This window comes from Centroberyx gerrardi, chromosome 5 (genome assembly GCF_048128805.1).
Source record: "Centroberyx gerrardi isolate f3 chromosome 5, fCenGer3.hap1.cur.20231027, whole genome shotgun sequence".
NCBI lineage: Eukaryota > Metazoa > Chordata > Actinopteri > Beryciformes > Berycidae > Centroberyx > Centroberyx gerrardi.
The window spans coordinates 35,077,813-35,100,338 of NC_136001.1; the positions used below are offsets into that span (position 1 = coordinate 35,077,813).

Below are 22,526 nucleotides of genomic sequence, written 5' to 3' on the forward strand. Positions count from 1 at the left end.
CAATGCAACTCACCCCGTTTAAGAAATGTACTGGAATCAACTGACATTGTCTTGTGGAGTGAAATATTGTTGTTGATGTATATTGGCATTGTATTAAAAATCTGATATCAGCCAGTGGATATGGATATGATGCAGTTTTATTCATTACACATCTATTATAGAATTGATCAAAACTTCACGGGTCATCTATGGGAAGCCCTGAACTGAATCTAGAGTCATTTTGGTCAGATTCCATGTGTGCATGTTTATGTTTTCTTCTTATTATTATCCTGGGTTTCAGTGGAGAGTTTTAGTGTCCTATGATAGTCAAAATATTTCAGAGGTTTTTCCGCCATCACAAGAATAAATTCTGGGGAAAAACACTGAATACTTGGAATTTGTGGGGGATTTATGTGGGAGGGAAACTGTCAAATTTTAAGATATTGAAGATCATCACAAAAAAAAATTAGATCTTGAAAGATGAGATCTTTTTACTTCTGTGGAAATCCAACCTTTATGGTCCAGATCCATCCTCCTCTTGGCTATGAAAACATGGAGAAACCAGATTCAATGTGGTTTTCCCTGTGTAGACAGCCAGGAGAAGACCTGGACCACGAAGGCTGGATTTCCACAGAAACAAAACGATCTGAAGTTTAACTCATTATGGTTCAAATCTTCCACCTACAAAGCCGCTTAACCTTCTGTGGTCGACAGGTTGGTCAGGAACGATCAGATCAGCAGTTCTGGGATAGAAAATTTGCTGTTTTTATTTCTGTGGAAATCTCTCCTCTACAGTCCAAGTCCGAGAAACCAGCTTCAATGTGGTTTGTCCCTGTGTGGAAAGCCAGGAGAAGACCAGAACTGGACCATGAAGGCTGGATTTCCACAGAAACAAAATAAGCTGATGTTAAACTCTTTGAGCTTTCGATTTGGTCTCCTCCTGGCCGTCTACACAGGGACAAACCACAGTGGATCTGGTTTACAGGCAGGAGACGGGAGATCAGATGTGGACCACAGACAGTTCAGTATCAGAGATCCTCTGCCTGTGGAATTGAACCTGATATTTTGTTCCTGGGGTCGCTGGAAAGTTCCCATGAGCCCCTTCAGATACTTTCTGCACTGCAAAAAATGACAAGTTCAACTATAGCACTGCAAAAATTCTCCATCAGAACGAGTAATTTAATCTCGTACTGAAGCGTGACAAAAACAAGTAAAAAATCGGACACTAGGATTTGCTAATGCTGACTTGGCATCTTGAACCAAGCAAAGTGATTTTTTCAGGATATCGTCACTAGAAATTTCTGCAAACTGGTGAAACTATTTTAAACAAATGTAATCATCTCACTTCACTGAGATATTTTCAATTATTTTATGCAAATAAGAACAGCTCAACGCAAGATTAATTGACTTGTTTCAATGGATATTTTACAGTGATTTTCTATATTGTAGTCAGACATGTCAAGCTCAATTCAAGATGTCTGAAGTTATCATAGTGCGACAGATATATTTGCTTTATTTGTTTTTATAAACAATTATCTCAAGTTTCTTGTTTCAGCATTCTTTTCTTGTTTACAGATTATTTCTTTGAAGCCGTGGTAGGTACGTTTGAAGAAAACCAGGAAGACAAACGCACTGATCCCGCCTCTCCGCCTCATTCGCCCAATGTGGGGATTACTTTTGTCAACTAATAAAACCTGCATACGACGGCTTTAAATTACGTTATCGTCAAACTGAAACCAGCAAAATGACCTGCTCATATATCTCAAAATTAGCTTGTTAGAACTGAACCCACGATAAAACTGCTTGGTAAGCACATTGTATTTTTTACAGTGTGCCTGCAGCCTGTGCTCCTAGCTAATATCACCTGGGACTAAACACCGCTTTAAAAAGTACAACGAAAACTTGACTCAGTTGGAGAGGGAAGTGTGTATGTTCTGTATGTATGTATGTATGTATATGTGTGTGTGTCCCTGCCACTATCAACACATCCTTCACTATAAAAATTATTCGAACTTAACAACTTTTGATTTTACATTCAGTCTTAAAATCTTGACAGACACCTGAGACAGATGGAAAAATAATCAGGGTGAGGTCATTCTACCTGTTTCCAATGCAACTCAATTCATTTCATGTGATATTATCTTTAAACAGTTAAGTGAACAGACTGATTAAGTCGCTTGATTGAACAAAATTCTACAGTGGAACTGTATTGGAAACAAGTCAGACTCAGAGGTAATTTTGTCCCACTGTTATCAAAAAAGATTTTAAGACTAAATACAAAACGAAAGTGAAAGTGTTTCCATTTACATGTGGACATTCTGCAGCTATTTTCTCCATCCCAGAATAGACTGATGCCGAGCTACAGACGGACTACAGCGACCTGGCAGATCCTTCCTTAAGAGGGTTAAAAATGAGCAAATTTTTTTTTTTCAAAACAAGAAAAAAATAATGGCTGGACATTGGGGTTGTGATCATTTCCTGTGTTTCAAACTAACACGGTTTGCTTACTTCAAGAATTTTCTTGAATCAAACGACTCCACCCATTTCCAGATAAAATAACTTGATTCAGGAAAATTCTTGAAACAAATTGAGTTGCACTGAAGTCTAGGGGAATTATTTGACCCTGCTGGCAAATTCTATTAATGCCTGTTTTGAGAAAAATAAGACGGTGGAGTCGTGATGTCCGGCCTGCAGACTGAGGCCTCACAGACTTTGCGAATACGAGACGGCGTGAGGGCATGGAATAATATTAAAAGGAGAAAGAAGCAGGTTTGGTGACATCACACGCTGCCTGGGATACAGCGGCACAACTGTCTCATGTGGAAAGCCCAGATTATCCGTTTTTGGATGAAAAAAAAGATATGGAAATTGTATGCAAAAGACATTTGTCTGAAAATACAAACTGTACACACAAGTGCAAACCTACACTAGCAAGAGAGACTTTTACATTTACAGGTCAACTTTTTCTTGCTAGTACCCGTTATGCTTGGTTTTTATTTTTTGGACACTTCCCCAGTGTCCTCATTTACTGACATCACTGACGCTATGAATTATGGGCAGTTAGCTTTGAAGTCTGCAGCTGAGTAGACTTGCGGCTCCAGAAGTTCACATCAGAGCCCTTAAGCACTTCCTGATTTTGCATCAAGAGAGCCCTAAGGACTCAGCAGGAGCGCGCATCAAAGTCTGTGAGGCCGTGAGACCGGACACTGAGATTGGGCCAGTTTCCCAACAGGGATCAATACAGGATCATACCGATTGCCTCTTTGCACTGCATGTGAGGTCCCTGAACCATGTGTGTCAGCATGTACTCTATGTATGAAGTGAGAAAGTTGTCAGTACATCTCTGTTGTTTTTCTGTACTTGGGGCTTAAAGTGACTCAATAGCACTGGCAGCGTTGTGTCCAAACAGTCTGAGAACGGTGCCGACTCTAAATCAATGGCTTCTGCTCTGGGAAGTTTGACCAGTCGGCTGTGTTTTCACTGCAGGGCCATGCGGGGATAACCAGTCTGCCTGCTTATAACTTAGGACAAAAAAAGCACAACTACTTTATTGGTCATTAGTTCGTCAGCGCTCCTAATGAATCAGTAAGCATCACACTGGCCCAAGAGCCTCTGGATGGTCCTGGAACACTGGCTACTGAAACATTTCATTTCACTTACAACACGCACTGTAGCTGGAAATAGTCAGGATGGGGATACAAGTGCTACAAAACAATTTTGTTCAATCTTTGAGAGTAATGGTCCTGATTAATGATCGGGGATCTGATGGGACTGACAGCTGATGAAAACTCAGACAGGCTTCTGAAAAACCTCAACTGTCCCTTCAGACTCTGGCGTAGGCTTTAAAATGAGTCACTGGCCTGGTGACAAGAGTACTAACACTGTGGTGGAAACCAGACTAGCCCGGTTTGGCCCTGTTGTGGAAACCTTTCCTGACCCAAATATTGGAGATTATCTCCTTGCAATACTGTACTGAGCCACATGGTGGCAGTGCAGCCACAGGGCATCTGCATCCCATCCCCAGTTCAAACTGACAGAGAAGACAGCATTTTTAACACTGGTTTAGGAGAGAATTCACGTGAGAACAACTGTTTACCTCCCTACCAACCCCCCGATGTTGAAGTGAAACAAACTGATGACACACTATGGTTTCTACATCTGACTACCACCTCTTCTGTTCTGTCACTCTTTTTCAAAAAGCTTCCCACTACAGCTACATCTCCACTACAGTCAGCAGCGTAGGGATCGGTGAGCTAACTTTGGTCAGTGTTTTGTTGTTGTCATCGTTTCTACATGACTGACAGTCAGTTGTTTTGTCTGTTTATATTGAATCCATATTAGACTGGAGGTGAGTCAACAGCAAATGAAAAAGACAAATGTTAGCTCACATAACACTGGTTATACTCCTGACTTTTCAAACGCTCTGTCTCTCTAATGAAGTTCAGCTCTTTTCTAATTTGTTTACATTTTTACATGTACTGTAAAAGACAAAATGTTTCCTGTGATTCCCCCCGTATGGATAAAGGTACAATAAAAAAATAAATTATTACCTTGATAAAATAAAATAAAATATTAATCTTTGCTCTCTTGGAAGCCAATGGGGGAAAAAAGAGCAGACCATCTTATTCCGACTCAGGGGTTGGAGTCCTGTTTCTGCCCACTAGGGGGCGGCACTGTGTCATCGCTGCCTTCTGGAACTTGTTGGAGGCATAAATGGACGACCTCCGAGGAGCAAAATTTTAAGCCAGAGGCGACCAATCAGCACTTTCAAGGCTGAGATGCATGGTAACATCTTAAGGCAATACATTGTGGACACTTGACTAGTGGGATTTTTTTCATGACACATTTGAGGAGTTCCAAAATGAGATTAGACACCGCTTGGAAAAGTGACACCTACACAAACAGCATTAAACCAAATTATGTTACTTTTTAAAAAGATGGTAGGGAACTGAAGTCCTTGGCTGACTAAACAAGACAGTTTTACAAACTGGATCCTCCAGATTTTACCAAACAATGAACTTTATGGAATTATTTCCCCCCAAAATGGATATATAAAGTTGTGGAAATGAACTCTGTTTGTTCCTTACTTCTTTACTTCTATGATCCACATTACTGTTGTATCTTCTGCCAATTCTCGCTGTGGGCAACGTTGCCTGTCCACATTGCCTAAAAAAAGTTGCCATGTCTCATTGCCTTAATATATGTTTGGACGTGTTACCGAGTGCGTTTCCACTGTAACGCTGAGAAAGACTTCCTGTCCAAGTGCTCTCCTGTCTCTCTGTGTGGTCTGGTTCGGTTCTGCCGTGTCCGAACGGATCGGTGGGAGGAAGAGGAGGAAGAGGAGAGGTGGGGGTGGGTGGGGTGGGGGTGGAGGGGTAATGTGAGTGTTGCCAACTTCTGTGGGCAGTCCCTGGGATGAAGCCAATCAGCCTGTCAGAAAAGAAGCCCGATCCATTCTGTCCTACTGTCCTCTAAAACAGCTCCACAGCCAAATGGTCTTCCCAGGGTGTGTGTGTGTGTGAGTGTGTGTGTGTGTGTATTGTGCAGAGCCCTAGATAGACAGAGTTTCTCCATAGCAGGTTGCAGCAGCAGCAGCCATTTTGGACCGTACAGTCCTGCTTGATGGCTGTTGCCATAGTAACCAGCTGGACTTTAGAGTGCCCATGCTGCCATGGTGATGTTACAGAGGACATTGTTCCATATTTACAGCCAACACTGCTTAGTGCTAGAGAAGACCACAGCACAACCTGGACTAACTCTGTCTGTGTATGGCTCTAGTACGACCTGGACTAACTCTCCACAATCTGTCATGCCGTTTTACCACTGTGTGTGAGAGTGTGTGTGTGTGTGTGTGTGTGTGTGTGTGTGTGCTGGGAGCTACAGTAGGTTGTCGTCCCGCAGGCCCTCCAGGATGTGGACCAGGCTCTCCAGTCCGAACACGTAACCCCGGTCCGGCCCGTCGTGCACCGCCGTATCGCCGCGAAAACCCTTGAAGGTGGAGTGGGCGAAGTCGATCATGCGAACGTCCACCAGGGGGGGCTGCTGGGGCGGGGGGGCGGGAAGCTGGGGATTGGTCTGGGGGAGGGGGGAAATGAAATTGGTTGCGGGGGGGGAAAGGGGAGGATGCTGGGGTTCTGGGTGGGGGTGAGGCGGAGGGGGTCGGGGTCGGGGGGTGCAGTCTGTCATGATGGGCGGAGCCTGGGGAGGAGGGGGAGGGCAGGGCTCAGTGATCAGTCCAGGTCCCTGTGAGGGAAACGCCCCCATACCTGACCCCGCCCCTGACCCCGCCCCCGACCCTAGGCCGGTCCCAGGCTCTAGGTTCTTGACCGTGTCCTTTCCACAGGGAGCTAGCTGCTGCTGGCCCTCAGGAGCCTGCGGTGCGCTGGGCCGGGGGCCGCTGTGAGGCTCCGCAGGGGCCGGGGGAGTCTTCTGCCAGGCTGCATGCTGCTCAGTGTTGGGGACTGCTGGGCCATCAGGTTCCTAAAAACCACGATCAAATAAGATATTAACCGGGTTGTTATCCGGTTATATGAAATTAGTTAAAGTAGGCTTCAGTCAAATCATTTCATATTTGGTTACGTATGATTTGTGTGAACCGAGACTCGCATTTTCAGGAGTAGTTATTTGGTGCCATCAGGGTTCAAATGGCGGTTCGTTAAGAGTGAGAATGTAATCCAACCAACTACAGGAAACAACCCCAAAATACAAGGGTTCATGGGTAGAAGGAGATGTTAACATCTGACAGCCAGCAGTTCCTCATGCTTGGAAATCCTAGCAGAACAAAATGAAGTCTGGACTGATGCTCATATTCTGCTATTTCTTCATGTGTTCTTAACTGGTATGAACATCAGAGAATGATACTTCCATGATACTTAGCTGACGTTACAGGGACTGGAATCTGATTTGTTTTGACCCCAAAACACAAGTCAAACACATAAATTCAACACTGAACCTTTCCACTGTGGTTTGGACCAAAGAAAACCAACTGAGGATGTGATCACAACCTTAGTGTCTTGCTCCACACACTGAGCTCCACAGGGAATACAACCTTTAACCCTGGCTCACCTTTCCCTCATAGATGATGAGCAGCGAAGAGGAGTAGAAGCGATAGGATGCCTGTCTCTCCAGCACCGCCTTCAGGCTGCGAAGCTTGCTCAGGATTGGCTCAAAGAGGTCCCGCCTCAGACCCTGGCCGTTGTGCATGTATTGGTAGAGGGCGTGGTGGAAGCCTTCGTTTGACAGGCCGCGGCCGTAGTACTTGTTCCTGCAGAGGTAGTGGCCGGTGTTCATCTGGTACACCTGCAGAGACAGGAGGCCGTCGGCTGAAACTTTTCAATCGCAACACCAGTCTGATGCTTCGAATTCAATACCGGCTCTAAAACAAGAGTTATTTTAATACCTTCCTTTGTTGAATGAAAGCCCATTTCATTATGTAATAGAGTAAATTATATAGTGTTGCGTTTATACATGCGGTCCCCAGTTTCTAAACAGAATCGGACCACACTCAGTTGACTTACTCAATAAAAATGCCAGTAAACTAGGAGAAAAATGGGTTGCCATGTCAAGAATCCAACAAATGAAAACTTTTTTGAGCCATGTATGGGACTTCCTGGTTAAATAAAGGTGAAATACATTTTTTTTTTAAAGAAAATGATTGATCAGTATTTGGGCAGAGGAGGACATCCATTCACTGTCGGTGACGGTTTATCAAAACTTGACGAATAAATCAAAGCCTCCGGTTAGTGATTTGAAAATACTGTCTAAACCAGCAGTGGCAGCAGCCATATTAGTTTGAAGCATTAACGTTACTATGGTTACAGATGCCAGTGTGAGATTGGGGGAAGGGAGCGACTCCCTCGGCCCGTACACACATTTTATTATTATTATTATTATTAATAATATTATAAGTAGTAGTAGTGGTAATAGTAGTAGTAGTAGCAGTAGTAGTACCAGTACTAGTACCAGCAGTAGTAGCAGCAGTAGTAGTAGTAGTACTAGTAGTAGTAGTGGTAGTAGTAGCACTAATAGTAGTACCAGTAGTAGTAGCAGTAGTAACAGTAGTAGTAGTAACAGCAGTAACAGCAGCAGTACTAGTAGTACCAGTAGTACCAGTAGTACCAGTAGTAGTAGTACTAGTAGTAGTAGTGGTAGTAGTAGCAGTAATAGTAGTACCAGTAGTAGTAGCAGTAGTAACAGTAGTAGTAGTAACAGCAGTAACAGCAGCAGTAATAGTAGTACTAGTAGTACCAGTAGTACCAGTAGTAGTAGTACTAGTAGTAGCGGCTGCAGTAGTAGTACCTGCATGCCACAGACTCTGACTCCCAGCGTGGCTGAAGTGCTCTGTTCACATTTCTTCATCTGCCTGGCGGCCTTCTCCTCGGAGGCGTCGTCTCCATGCTGCCTGGTGCCCATCTTCAGGTCCAGGATGCAGGGGTAGGAGAAATGGTGAACCACGTTCTCCAGCAACAGGAACTCTGGGAAAAAACAGCAGCTAAGGAGGAACACCGCTCTGGACTGCTGGAGAACCGCCTGTCTCTAAAACCTTTATCTATCCAGACACCATCCTGCTTCACAGTTATACAGCTCCCCAGTATAACCAGTCTACTGAGCAGCTGGGGGTTCAGTGCCTTGCTCAGAGGAACTCCAACAGTAGTTACTGAGGGAGGGGAGAGTGTTACTCAATCACTTCCCCACCCACATGTTCTCAGACAGCTGCAGTCTGGTCTCTCTGAAGCTGCAGGAGAACACCTGAGCTTTAATCTGCTATAACCTCTATGGAGAAAGACTGACACACACACACACACACACACACACACAGTTACACTCACACAAGTGGTATTTTGATTTTAGGCACCTGATGCTCTTACCCAGAACAAATTAATTAGAGTGAGCAGGCTGGGGTTCAGTGCTTTGCTCAACGACAGAGCGGCTTCTGCAGGAATCAATGCTGTGACCTTCCAGTTACGAGACGGTCTCTAAGGCTAAACGCTACTGAGACTACAAATCCAAAACAAGTTCACATATATTTCACGTGTTCTCAGATGTCTGGAGTCAGATTTTCCTTCATAGAGAGCTGAGAGCAGCAGAAACATGACTCTGCTGTGATGGGAGGGAGAAAAAAAAATGTTTTCACTTATAATGTGGGCTCAACGTGAGAACACACACACACACACACACACACACACACACACACACACACACAACATGTGGGCTGAATGTGAGAACACACAGCTCTATCTGTGTCTGTATGACCAGTCCATATTATGCAGACCAGGATAGTTTGTCTCAACCAATCAATAAAGACCTCTCACCCTCCCCAAGGGTGACATCAGGCCAATATTACTGCTTCTACTGATCAATAATGTTGATGTCAGTTCATTACCAGCATCACTACAGAATAACAATCAATAATGAGAGCATCTATTATAATCAATACCCCTGATAATCACTAAACAACAGGTATTCCCAACCAGTTAAACTGATTTTGTTAGAGATCCGACCCAACCATGCTGATAATTCCCATAATAATAATAATTATGTACAGCGTCCAAAATTCACTTTTTGACTAACCTGCCAAGGCCTGGCAAACTAAAAACAATAACCTGCCATTGAGAATGCTACTGCTTTCTGTGGCAGCGCAGTGCAACAGGCAGCCAATCAGGAGCCTGTTTGATACACAGCTAATCTTTAATTAACTAGTTTAGCTCTGATTTGATTGGCTCACGGTCACAAAGCGTGTGCGGTGGACAGCGGGGACAAAGTTTGAGAACAGACGAAGACCGAAGACTGAATATAACCGAGGCATTCAATGTTATCATCTCAAGAATTAAAGCGATATATACCGAAATGTACCAAAACCGACACTGGCTCTCTCACCGACCAAATGTCCCACATGTCGGTTTGTTCAGGAAATCCATTTGTAAAGTAGCCGACTTCGCATAAACGGTTTCAGAGTCGAGCTTCAAAGCAGCAGAGCGAGTGGAGAATCAGCTGCGTCAAGCCAGACAGAGAAAGACAGAATAAAACAAGAAGTAAGGTGGGTTTACCTTCAAAATAAAAGCATACTTTTTATATTTATGACGCTAATGGTGATTGTAATATTTCTGCACTGGGGTTAGAAAAATAAACAAATGATCATTTCATTTATCGTTATCGAGGTAAATGTGACAGTATATAGTGATATGAATCTCAGGAGTATCACCCAGCCCTACGGTAACCCTTACAGATTTAATTCTTCATTCTATTTGGCGCTTGGCGGACGGTAACTTCAGACCCTGCTTACGTATATTCACTGCTTTGGTGAAAACGTCTTGGACAGCACGCATGTTGGCGACCGTTGTGCGAAAGCCGTATTTCCCTAGAGGATGTTGTCTACTGAGATTATAGAGAGTTCAGTGCTGCTGATGGTACTCTGCTGACCCTCGTACCTCCACTCTTCACCATAGTACCAGTAATAAACAACATCCTCTAGGTCGGCGGTTCACAACCTGGGGGTCGGGACCCCCAAGAGGGTCGCAAAATAATTGTGGGGGGTCATGAGATGATTTATGGGATAAGAAAAAAACATATTTCTACTATATAATTTCATTATCATGTCTATTTGTTTTGCTTTTTCTCTAATTTTGTTTTTTTCTTGTGAAATACTGAATAGTTAGCGTTTTTATCATAAGGGTGGCTGCCGAGTATCGGCGAATGCGATTGGCCGAGGGAGGATACTGAAGAGCTTGCGGTCCTTGGATTCGGACCGCATGCGGCTGAGCTGCTGCTTGTGGCAGCGGAGACTCCAGGGGTTGTGGCTGATCTTCTCTGAACTCAAACCGCTGTTCCAGTCCAACATCTGGAAGGGAACGTCTGAGTGGATCTGGAGGTCCAGCCTGGGACTCTTCAGCTCCACCAGGCTGGAGGAGGAGGAGAGAAGAGAGGAGGAGGAGAGGATAGAAGAGAGGAGAGGAGAGGAGGAGAGAGGAGAGGAGAAGAAGAGAGGAGAGGAGGAGAGGATAGAAGAGGAGAGGAGGAGAGAGGAGAGGAGAGAGGAGGAGAGGAGAGGGGAGGAGAAGAAGAGAGGAGTGGAGAGGAAGAGAGGAGAGGAGGAGAGAGGAGGAGAGGAGAGAGGAGGAGAAGAAGAGAGGAGAGGAGAGGAGGAGAGCAGAGGAGAGGAGAAGAAAAGAGAAGAGAGAGGAGGAGGAGAGGAGAGAGGAGAAGAGAGGAGAGGATAGAAGAGAGGAGAGGAGAGGAGAGGAGAGAGGAGGGGAGAGGAGAGGAGAGGAGAGAGGAGGGGAGAGGAGGAGAGGAGGAGAGGATAGAAGAGAGGAGAGGAGGAGAGAGGAGGAGAGGGGAGAAGAAGAGAGGAGAGGAGGAGAGGAGAGGAAGAGAGGAGAGAAGAGGAAGAGAGGAGAGGAGAGAGGAGATGAGAGGACAGAAGAGAGGAGAGGAGGAGAGGATAGAAGAGAGGAGAGGAGAGGAGAGGAGAGAGGAGAGGAGGAGAGAGGAGGAGAAGAAGAGAGGAGAGAAGAGGAAGAGAGGAGAGGAGAAGAGAGAGGAGGAGGAGGAGAGGAGAGGAGAGGAGAAGAAAAGAGAAGAGAGAGGAGGAGGAGGAGAGGAGAGGAGAGGAGAAGAGAGGAGAGGAGAAGAGGGAGGAGAGGAGAAGAGAGAGGAGGAGGAGGAGAGGAGAGGAGAGGAGAGGAGAAGAGAGGAGGAGGAGGAGAGGAGAAGAGAGAAGAAAAGAGAAGAGAGAGGAGGAGGAGGAGAGGAGAGGAGAGGAGAAGAGAGGAGAAGAGGGAGGAGGAGAGGAGAAGAGAGAGGAGGAGGAGGAGAGGAGAGGAGAGGAGAAGAGAGGAGGAGGAGGAGAGGAGAGGAGAGGAGAGGAGAAGAAAAGAGAAGAGAGAGGAGGAGGAGGAGAGGAGAGGAGAGGAGAAGAGAGGAGAAGAGGGAGGAGGAGAGGAGGAGAGGAGAGGAGAGGAGAAGAGAGGAGAAGAGGGAGGAGGAGAGGAGAAGAGAGAGGAGGAGGAGGAGAGGAGAGGAGAGGAGAAGAGAGGAGGAGGAGGAGAGGAGAAGAGAGGAGAGGAGAGGAGGAGGAGAGAAGAAAAGAGAGAAGGAGGAGGAGAGGAGAGGAGAGGAGAAGAGAGGAGGAGGAGAGGAGAGAGTATGCAGGAATCACATTAGAACATACTGAGACAGAGAAATGTGTATGATACAGGAACACTTATTTTACAATTAAATTCCAAACTTTTCCATAACTTGATACCAATTTTCACGACTGTACGACTGCGGTGTGATGCAAGGCGGCTCTTACAAATGCTGTGACACTGAAAATGTGTTTTAAGACTCACCGCTTTGCAGACCAATTGTATGTTAGCCTACTAATTTTTGATGCATTTTTCCAAATTACTTTAAATTAATGTAAATTTTACTTTTTACAGTTTACAAAAACGATAAACTGATAGATTTCATGACTTTTACAAAGGTTTAATTCCCAAAAATGTACAGTCCTGGAAAACACATTTTCAAATTCCATCATTTTTCCAGAATATTCCTGACTTGACAATATGAAAAATCTAAAAATATATGCGGTATGAAAATAAACATAAAAACATCAGGATATATGCAATCGTGACATATGCGATATATAAATAATAACAAAACAAAAAACAACTCTGAGGCCGACTTACTTGTCGCCGGCGTCGGCGTCATGCGCCTCCCTCCTGTCCGGCCGCTCCTCCTTGTGCTCGGAGGAGGAGGAGGAGCGGTGGAGGCTGCGGCGGGAGTGTTTCCTCCTCGGCTGCTCTCTCTCGGGGGCGTCGCGCTCCTCGTGCTCCCCGCCCCCCCCCTCCAGGCTGCTCTCTACGTAGGGGTAGGCCACCAGGTTGATGTAGCCGTCAGAGTCGCCTTCGAAACACACCAGCACCACACCTGGCGGGACGAAACATACAGCCGGGGCCTTTAGAAATATTATCCATATCTATTAAAAATACCGAGACAGAAACATGTAGAACTAGACGGCACTCAGTAGAGCGTAAACCTCCGCCAACAATATGCAACTGCCAAGATAGGTCAGTTCCACAGGTTGGATTTTCACCAAAAGTTAATCATTTCTTCCACGCCACATCACCAACTTGTTTCCCATTTTCCTGGCTGGACCTGAATGGGACATGAGATCTGCCTGTTCACATTCTGCACACTTTGAATCATTTTATCTGATTATCTCAACACCACACGACCAATCAGCTCTCTGTCTGTCCAGTTTCCATCAGTGCTGCTCTTCTACCTCTGGACCGAGGTTTGGAGAAATCAGCAGGTCGGTTCTGTCTAAACAGGAAATGATCTCTCCAGTGCCTCCATGTTGTTTGATTGGACCAATAATGGAGGGTTTGCCTCTTCTTCTTCGGTGTTATGTGAATCTGTTCGAAAGTTATATGTCTTTTAGTGAGAAGCCCCATGACCAATCTTTCCACAAAGTTTTGTGCAAATCCATTCATAACATTTTGAGAAATCCTGCTGGCAGACAGACAGAATGGGTTGAAAACAAAACTGCCGTCAAACTCCGTTGGCGGAGGTAAATATAATCCATATCTATTAAAAATTTTAAGTAAAAAAACATTTTGACATAATCCATATTCTGTTCCAAATCGCTTAAGCCACACCTTTGCTTATTCTAAAGTTTAGTCAAACAGTAACTGAACTTCACAATCCTGTCTGAGCTACTTTTACTTAAGCAGATTTTTACACCAGTAATTTTAACTCTAGTTAAGCAAAACTTAAGCTAAAAAAAAACTAATACACTTGTTCGACCCGCTTAATCCTTTTCAGGGTTGCAGGGGGTATATTTATTTTTTTATTTAGATTTTCATATCATACAGTATTTCATTCATTTATTCTTTATCTCAGTATATTTGCTGTTATTTTGCCTATCCTACATACTGTAGCATGCCGTAGTTCATATAATTTCATACTTTTTATTCATATATTTCTGCTTTTAATGTTCTGGTGTGGTAAGTGTCAGTTGCGCAGGCAGCCACGCTCTCGGTGTTGCTGTCCGTTCTGCTCTTTTTATATTTTTTGTCCATTTTTGCCGGAGCCGAAGTGTGGAAATTCACTACTTTGACTTGTGGGTGTATCTATACACAATAGAAAAGCAATATATTAGGTCATCTCTTTATTTATTGTGCCAAAATTTCAGTTTCCCGATTGACACCAATGAATGAATGATGACACCCACTCACTATAAACTCACTACAGAGTACCAAAGACACGCCGAGTCCCTTTAGTAACAGGTTAGGAACATTAGTGTTTTTTCGCTCTGTGTTTTTAGGCTGTATTTTAGCCTACAGATTGCTCTGTAGCCCAGTTTGTTATCCGTCTTGTCAGCTCTGTGTCTACAAATGAATATATAGCCTGAAGTAACTTTTTTATTGTGTCAGGAGTTCAGTTTCCTGATTGAGGCCGCAGACTGAAACAAAAAAAAAGTGATGTGACCGCCACACCTTCTGAAAGCATCAAACTGGTCGCAGATCATCACGTTACGTGCTTGTTAAAAAGTTCAGCCAGGAAAGTCCAGGGAAAAGCGTCCCATCCCCACTAACTGAGACACTGTAGATTCTCCCTGTCTGTCCAAATTTAATTCTGCTGTCAGTTTGCTCACTGGTGGGAAATCTTCTCCACACAGGAAGAGACCGATCCAAACTGAAGAATCTAAAAGTGTCTCCCAAACAGCCCTGGGTTATGAAGTCCTTCAAACGTGACTTCTTCTGCCACTTGGGGCCGCCAAGGTGCAAAGTTTACAAGTGCAGCTTTAAAGTTGAATCTTATTTCATGTAATCCTTCCTTCGTCCCCGCCTCAGCAGCTGTCTGTCTGCTGTTATTTAAACAGCAGGACAATGGTAGTGGGCAGAGTGCCAGCGCTAAATATAGACTCCTTATGGACTGCTGTTGTCATGGCACTAGGACCCACAACAACAAGGAGACGTGGTTACAGGGAGACCGTCCCGTTACTGCAGGTCACTGGTTTGATCCCCAAAACAACCGGGGGGTCCATCGGGAAACCAAATGTTCTTGTCATCTACTGGAAAATCAAAGTAGTGGGAATATTCCACCCAGAGAAATTCAACTTTTTCACCATTTCTCATTTAAGCTAGCTCAGTGTGAACGGATGGCGACTAATTCGGAGGAAGTGGAATCCGGGGAGGTCAGTGGGATACAGTTTAAAGTAATAATCTGTTTCACTAAACACCACAACAGTGATTGAGCCTATGTTGAGTTCATGAAAGTTTTTCCACTGTCTGTCCTAAACAGCCGGAGTCTGGTCGCTCTTTCCTGGGAAAAAATCCTCTGCCGCACAGGAAGTGATGCGTTTTACGTTTCCGGTTTGTTTGGAATCAACAGAAGAAGAAGAACTGGGTAGTTAGCATGAGCAGCGATAGCCACCATGGCTGAACAGACAGAGAAAAGAGAAACTCAAACTGCATCAACAGAAAATCCAAGCTCCGCCCACACTGTTTGATTGACAGGTGATCTGTGGGAGGAGCAGTGCAGAAACACCACAGTGAGGCTGAGGGACGAAGATAAACCGTAAAAAACGAGGACCACGAGCATTACCACTTTAAATAAAAACAAAAAAGTAATAGCATAGTAGAAAAGTAATAACATTACAGTAACATGTTACTGAGTAACCTTTCCTTCCCTCCTTTCCTTACTTCCTGTCTCCTCCCCTCCACCGCCATCACTATCTCTCTTCATCTCCCAACTTCTCTCCTTTCCTCCTCTTCACTCCCTCCCCTCTCATCCATCGCCTACAAAAATGATAAATGGAATGATAAATGTGCCACATACAGGTGTGAGAACACGAGGTGTGTGTGTGTGTGTGTGTGTGTGTGTGTGTGTGTGTGTGTGTGCTGGCTGACAGAGTGTGTTTGGGTCTGTTACTACAGCGGAAGCAGACAGAAACAGCTATCTGCCTGGTGATGAAGAGCAGAGCAGCCAAACCACTTCATTTCCATTAAATTATCCTTCCTTCCTTCCTTCTATCCTGTCTGTCTGTCTCTGTCTGTGTGTGTGTTTTGTGTTGGCCCGTGACTTCTGTCAAGTTCATCATTTCATTGCAGACACATTGTTGAAGTTATTCACAACGGCCAAACTTTCTATTACTTATTCTTGATGAGTAACGACTTCGGAAAGGTCAAGCCTGGATTTGAAGCCACAACCTTCCTCATGAAAGGCTGATGCTTTACCTACTGAGCCTGTTACAGGTTTACTGAGGAGAAACTAACTAAAGGGAGAACTATTATGATACTGCAGCCTATGATTGACAGACCGACAGTGCTAATCGCTTTATAGAACATTGTAGTGCTCTCCATTAACGAATAAAACAATACTAAGTCACATGGGCCAGAAAGCCGCTGCTGCACTGCTCTCTGTGGGTTGAATCAGTGATGCCAATCAGGTATTTTGCCGTTGACAGATGATGTCAAACACCTGCTTTGAGTTTTAGTGTGATTTAGTGTTGATTTACTTTTCATGAAACTTCAAAATGGTCACAGTTCATCAGGGACTTGAACTCACAACACTGTGGTCCAAAGACCTGAGAGCTTTACCACTCTGCCAACTTCCACCTTGGTGTGTGTCACAGTGGGGAAACAAAAGAAAGAGACAAGTGATTGGTCACGGGGGACAGTCCCATATTGAAAGCCTCAGAATGAATATTATAACTGTATTAGTGCCCCACATTAATCAATTTACACGTCTTTACAGACATCATCTTGAGAGTCCAGACATCATTTGTCTTTAGTTTGATGAAGATTGATCAAACTATCTTGAACATATCACATTGTCAATTTATCAAACTATTTGCAGCTGCACATTTCCATCTACCGTACGCTCAGTTTTCAAGATATCATTACAGTGTTTGGGCTGTTTACTAATTAAGGAATGACGATTTCAAAAATCATGTTGTTTTTTTCCTTTTAACATACCGTTTAGGAGGACAACACTGTGGGATCACAGTCAGTTTCTGCTATAACCAGAGGGGGGCGACGTCAGAATCGGGGGTAGGTACCAGTGTCCGAAAGATTTATCTCACTTCAGCCGACATGTCCTGAAAATTTCAGCTCTCTGGGACATACGGCTGAATTTTAATGACTTTTTGAAGTTGTGACTTTAATACCTATGAAAATTTGGTTATTATGCAAAAAGCCACGCCCACTTTAATCAATAATGACCAAATTTCATGGATCGACTTGGACATCATCCTAGAACATGTGATCGAAATTTCATAATAATCTATGCAGTCAATTATGAGATATGAACTTTTTGCATTTGTAGCGCCCACTAGTGGTAGAGCTCAAAATGCTTTTACGGGTGTGTTCAAGCAACAATCCTCAACATGTGTTTAAAATTTTGGATTGATTAGATGAACAGTTAATGAGTTATGGCGATGTTAGTGTTAGGGCGTGTTCAGTTAAAAGTTTATTGGTGGATAAAAGCCAAACCTTTTGACCTATCAATAACCTTTATGTAACTTTGAAAGCGGACGGTCCCAAGATTCTCCACACATGTGAGTCGGATGAACGGTCTAGGAGGAGTTGCGAAAAAAGTGTTTCTTAAATAATTCAAATTGGCGGACAATACAATATGGTGGACATTGAAAGTGAGATATGGGTTGAACTCGGCACCTTCCAAAGAATCTATGGACACACAAATTTTCAGTCAGAAAGAAAGAAAAAGAATTCCAGCAAAAACAACACGGTTCCAGCACTGCGTGTTTGGACCCCTGACAAGAGCAAGGAACAACGAAAAGAAATAGATGTAATGTAATGGAAACATCTATCTGACAGACCTCAGAAAGCCTTCAGCGGCCAATCAGAACAGAGTATTCAACAAAGCTGTGTAATAACGATTGGATAATTCAGTGTGAGACCTTTTCAGACTTGAAGGACCTGCGGATACTCGGTACATATTTGACAGATTTAGATTTGGACGGATTGCTCTTGCTGTCATTCTTTGTTCATGATCACTCTTAATATTCCATCCGAAGTTGTGTTCTGTGATGGGCTGTGATTGGCTGTGATTGGCTGTGATTGGCTGTGATGTCAGTGAACAGCAGTGAGTTGTGACTGACCTTTATACTCCGGTGTGAACTCCTTCATCTCTGGAGGCAGAGACTCGTAGAAGCGCTGCTCTCTGCTGATCAGAGGCTTACACACTGTATGGTCGTCATAACGCATCATACTGGTGTGACCCCCCACCTACACACACACACACACACACACACACACACACACAGGAAATAGGCTTAGGAATGACATCAATGAAAACTACATGTGCAGATCCAAAATTACATCAATTAATTTCCACAACTGGCACAAAACATAAAAATCTATTTGCTAATAAAGTCACACTCCTAAATAATAATACATACAGAATACAGTATATATCTATAAAAATATGACAAATTTAAAGGGGCTCTGAATTTATTTATTCATTTATATACATACATCCTCTGACGTGTACTGAAGACATTGTTAATATGTGATTTTGTTTTAGTGTTTAAATTAAAATTATTGCATTTTCAAAACTCCATCCTTTTCTCCAGTCAGTTTCAGTCTAACTCCAGGAAACGCATCACAGCTGGACTCGGTCCTGATTGGCTCCCTTCCTAAAGAACGACTGAAATCCGTCCAATCAGGGTCCAGTTTGGAAGCATTTGTGCAGCATTTGGAAAGCCTCCACTCAGCAGGTTTACCTCATTTGAATTAGAGGGGCCGCTGCTGTCGGCCAATCAGGAGCCAGTATTGCAATGACTTAAGTCTTCACACTCATTCAGTTTAACTCATTCAATTCAACTTTGAAGTAAACTACATTTATCTGCAGAACATCATGAAGAACATTACTCTGATCCTGAGACAGAGGAGATTTGAAAACTAAATAATGAAAACTTAAACAATACAGGACCTTTAACATGTATGTAATGCTTGTAAACACACAAACAGACTTACTGGTAAATGTTTTGTCTGTGTCTGTGTTAGTCTACTCTCCAGGTGACCAACCATCATTTGGAGTCCTATTCTAAACATCTAGTTTGCTGCTAAAACAGGGAAGTGGCTGGTGAATTTTGGGACATAGATAAAAAGTTTCATATCCTACACAAGCAGCTCTACCTTCATTCAAGCATGCTGACACACACACACACACACACCTACCTGGTGTACGAAGGGCTCCAGAGGAACGCCTCCTCCTCGTGGTCCCAGCGAAGCCCCGCCCCCCTGCCCCGCCCCCTGTAGCTTGCTCTCCATGTTGTTGGTGTGAGGGAGGCACATGGCTCCTGGCGGACGCACCGCGCCTCCTCCTGGTGAGGAGAGGAGATTTAGCAAAGCTTTATTTATACAGCGCTTCAGTACGGAAGCCCAATTTACACCGTTTACACCGCAAAACACCCAAACATAATGTCCCTGTCAGCAGAAAACCTGACATAAATGTGTTGTTGACATAATATATTAGTAGTAGTAGTTATAATTGTATTGGTATTAGTATTATCCTAGGTTTCAATTCATAATTGCCTAAATGCTGTTTCATAGGCATTTGATTTGATCAACTGATGAATTCCACAATTAATATGTAATCCAACTGCATCATATGTATCATTTCAGATTGGGCCAGATCTGATTTTTAATATAGGCCCCAGATATCGGTGTAACTACCACAGGCGGAGCAGAGAGCGGCCTCTGGACTCGGGCGGTGTCGGTCTTACCGGGGGCATGGGCTCTGGTGCGCAGCGATGGGGAGGGGGGGGCGCAGGGCACCACAGGCTGCTGGGAGCGCACGCCGGCCCCGGGGGGAGGCGGCGCCAGACCGGAAAACCACCTCGCAAAACCTCCAATCAGAGCGCTCCAATCCACCGCCAGCAGCACAGTGACCCGATCAGGACGGGGGGTGGGGGAGGGGGCGGGAGGGGAGGGGGACAGGGGGGCGGGGTGTCAGTCAGGCAGGGTCACCACTTCCTGGAGAGAGAGGAAATGAGTGGATGTTAGGTTTTATTTTTTTTTATCTTCTTTTTATGTTCTTGCATGTATTCTTGTTCAATCAGGCGAGCTGAGAAACTCTTAACCCTCAGGATGATTAATGATGCTGAACAGCTAAAACCAGGACATGCATTCAAAAATCTACATAAATAATGTTGACGATAACAGGGACAATTTCTAGGCCGCACAATCAATCATGTGTAGTTGTAGATCACAATTTTACCTTCCACAGTTAATATTGGCAGTATAGAAACATTTACTTTCATGTACAGCTGCGGTAGTTGAAAACAGAAAGATTTTGATATAAGATGCCAAAAGAATAACATTTAGAAATTGAATATCAAGCTACTACGATGAAAAGCCGTAAATATGCAGCCCTAATTCCATCCAAGAGATTCCAAAGCCCAGCCCGAGTCAGAGCTGATTGGCTGACAGTGGGTCAGGGGGCGGAGTCTGTGCCCCCTCCAGGCCTGTCCAATGACACCTCAATCATCACCGTCAATCATTTTGATCTGATTAACAGACTGCCACTGTTGTCTTTACTACCATCCTGCATTGATTGCAAAGCATTGATAGCTAACACAGTTAAGGTGGATAAAAAAATCAATCTGTTGTGCTAAATGTCAGTGAAGGTGGTGCTCCTACATTTGGGCTGGTGCTCCGTCAATCATCTTCATCTGCCTGGACTGACTGACACCATCATCATGACCAACCTCCATCCTGGAGACATCACAGTGGCATGCTGGGAAATTATGATAGTTGCCTACTAGCACGCACAGCACAAGCGATTCCATTATAGTGACAGTCATAACATGAATCTCTCCCCCTCCCTCAAAAAATAAACTTTCTCTCTCTTCTTCTCTCCATCCATCAGTCCTCAACACTCTCACAATTTTCTCAATATTTTCTCAGTATTACATCTCAATATATTCGTGTGTTCACAGACACTGAAATTCCTCCAAGCACCAAATGTCGGTAAAATTAGTCTTTCTCCAAGTTTGTACCTGCTGGTAGGCTTAGGCTGATAATTGATAATATTGAATATCTTTAGGATCAGTCCATCCCAAGCGGCCAAAACCCCGGGTGAAAAGGAAGTGGCTGAAAGCTGCAATTCCTCTACCATCCACTAGAGGCCGGCTCCAAAAAGACTCCAGACCGCCCAACTCCATGAAGTCAATGGACCGCAACTCAACTTCTCACTCAAAATATATTTTTTCCACAAGAGGTTATGGTCTCAGTAGATAATTTCACTCCTTCTAATGTGTGTCCATATTGCGATTTTCAAAATAATCGTGTCAATAACGGGATATAACGGTTCTAAAAATGGGGTTGTTTTCCTAGTGATTGACAGGTCGTCAATTTGGGACCAACAGCAGGCGGAGCTGTGGCTCTGTGTCGACCCTCAGCTTCGCTCTGGCTAAAAAAAATGTCAACATGGCGGCGATCGTAAACCCGATTTTTAGGCTTCAAAACAGCCCTTCAGAAACCTGTGGGTGACGTCACACTCACTACTGCATCTGGTTTACAGTCTATGGTCCATCCCTGTTTCTTTTCTTTGTCTAGTCTTTATTGAAGCAGGCAGGCAAACCACATTCTTATTTACAATAACAGCGTTAAGCCTGATTTCTGAACCAGGTTCCCACTGCTTTCTAAAAATAACAGCTCCAACACACACACAGTTTTCTGGGCGACAGGCCACTAACAGTTGACATCACATCACTCAGCATGCCGGCTTCCACCTGACTGTCACACCTGGTCAGTAGCCAACACACACACACACACACACACACACACACACTTACAAATACATACATACAAATACTGACACACACACAAATACACACAAAACACATATACAGATGAGTATCACTTTGCAAAGAGCTTATTTTGCCAGTCCGGTCAGTTAGTATAGCTAGTAGTACAGCTTAGAGTACAAAATCAAGCTCACACACACACACACACACACACACACACACACACACACACACACACACACACACACAGTATATAAACTGTCACTTCAAAGGTATGTTAGCCATGCTGGTGTCACGAGGGCTAGCAGTCAGTCCAGAGTGTCATACCAGCCCCTTCCAGCATATTAACACCACACACACACACACCTGAAGCTGCCCACTGTTATCCACTAAGCAAATCCACTTAGGTCTGGAGAAAAGTTGCTGGTTTGAATCCCCAACCTACTTAACATGCTTGTCTAACCATTACCAGGGTTGGGGGTTCAATTCCTCTCTCTCTCTCTCTCTGCTTTTTCTGCAATGCAATTTTCATTTCCATTATGTCAAATCATCCTCATGCTCTATCTGACAATAAAATGCTGACGGACTGCTGGTCAGCAACATTTTACACTCACAGACCTTCAGTCTATCCATACACCCCCCCCCACCCCTCCACTCTGTTATATGCATTTTGTTCATGGGTCAGTCCAGTCCAGCAGCCTCATGTATCTGACACCAGCTGCTTTCAGAGGCTGCTGACAGGAACCTCGTCATCAGGCAGGAGACACACAACAATGCACTGGAT

At 44.1% G+C, this 22,526-nt stretch overlaps 1 protein-coding gene across 1 annotated transcript; it reads right to left on the reverse strand.

Moving 5' to 3' along the window:
• Positions 1 to 119: 119 nt before the first annotated feature.
• Positions 120 to 19,811, reverse strand: ip6k1 (inositol hexakisphosphate kinase 1). The gene is made up of 8 exons (XM_071925154.2): positions 19,718 to 19,811; positions 19,170 to 19,315; positions 18,089 to 18,215; positions 12,648 to 12,888; positions 10,696 to 10,877; positions 8,278 to 8,453; positions 7,045 to 7,278; positions 120 to 6,459 (listed from the first exon to the last, which is right to left on the reverse strand). Exons 2-8 carry the CDS (start codon positions 19,284 to 19,286, stop codon positions 5,857 to 5,859), a joined length of 1,680 nt encoding a protein of 559 aa, XP_071781255.2. The 5' UTR covers positions 19,287 to 19,315; positions 19,718 to 19,811; the 3' UTR covers positions 120 to 5,856.
• Positions 19,812 to 22,526: the final 2,715 nt, after the last annotated feature.

Excerpts from the sequence above, each read along its gene's own strand:
- ip6k1 (XM_071925154.2), bottom strand. The coding sequence starts at position 19,286 with ATGTGCCTCCCTCACACCAACAACATGGAGAGCAAGCTACAGGGGGCG. Across the intron at positions 10,878-12,647 it reads GACGCCGACGCCGGCGACAA|CCTGGTGGAGCTGAAGAGTC; the intron begins GTAAGTCGGCCT and ends CTCCTCCTCCAG. Across the intron at positions 6,460-7,044 it reads TCATCATCTATGAGGGAAAG|GAACCTGATGGCCCAGCAGT; the intron begins GTGAGCCAGGGT and ends CGTGGTTTTTAG.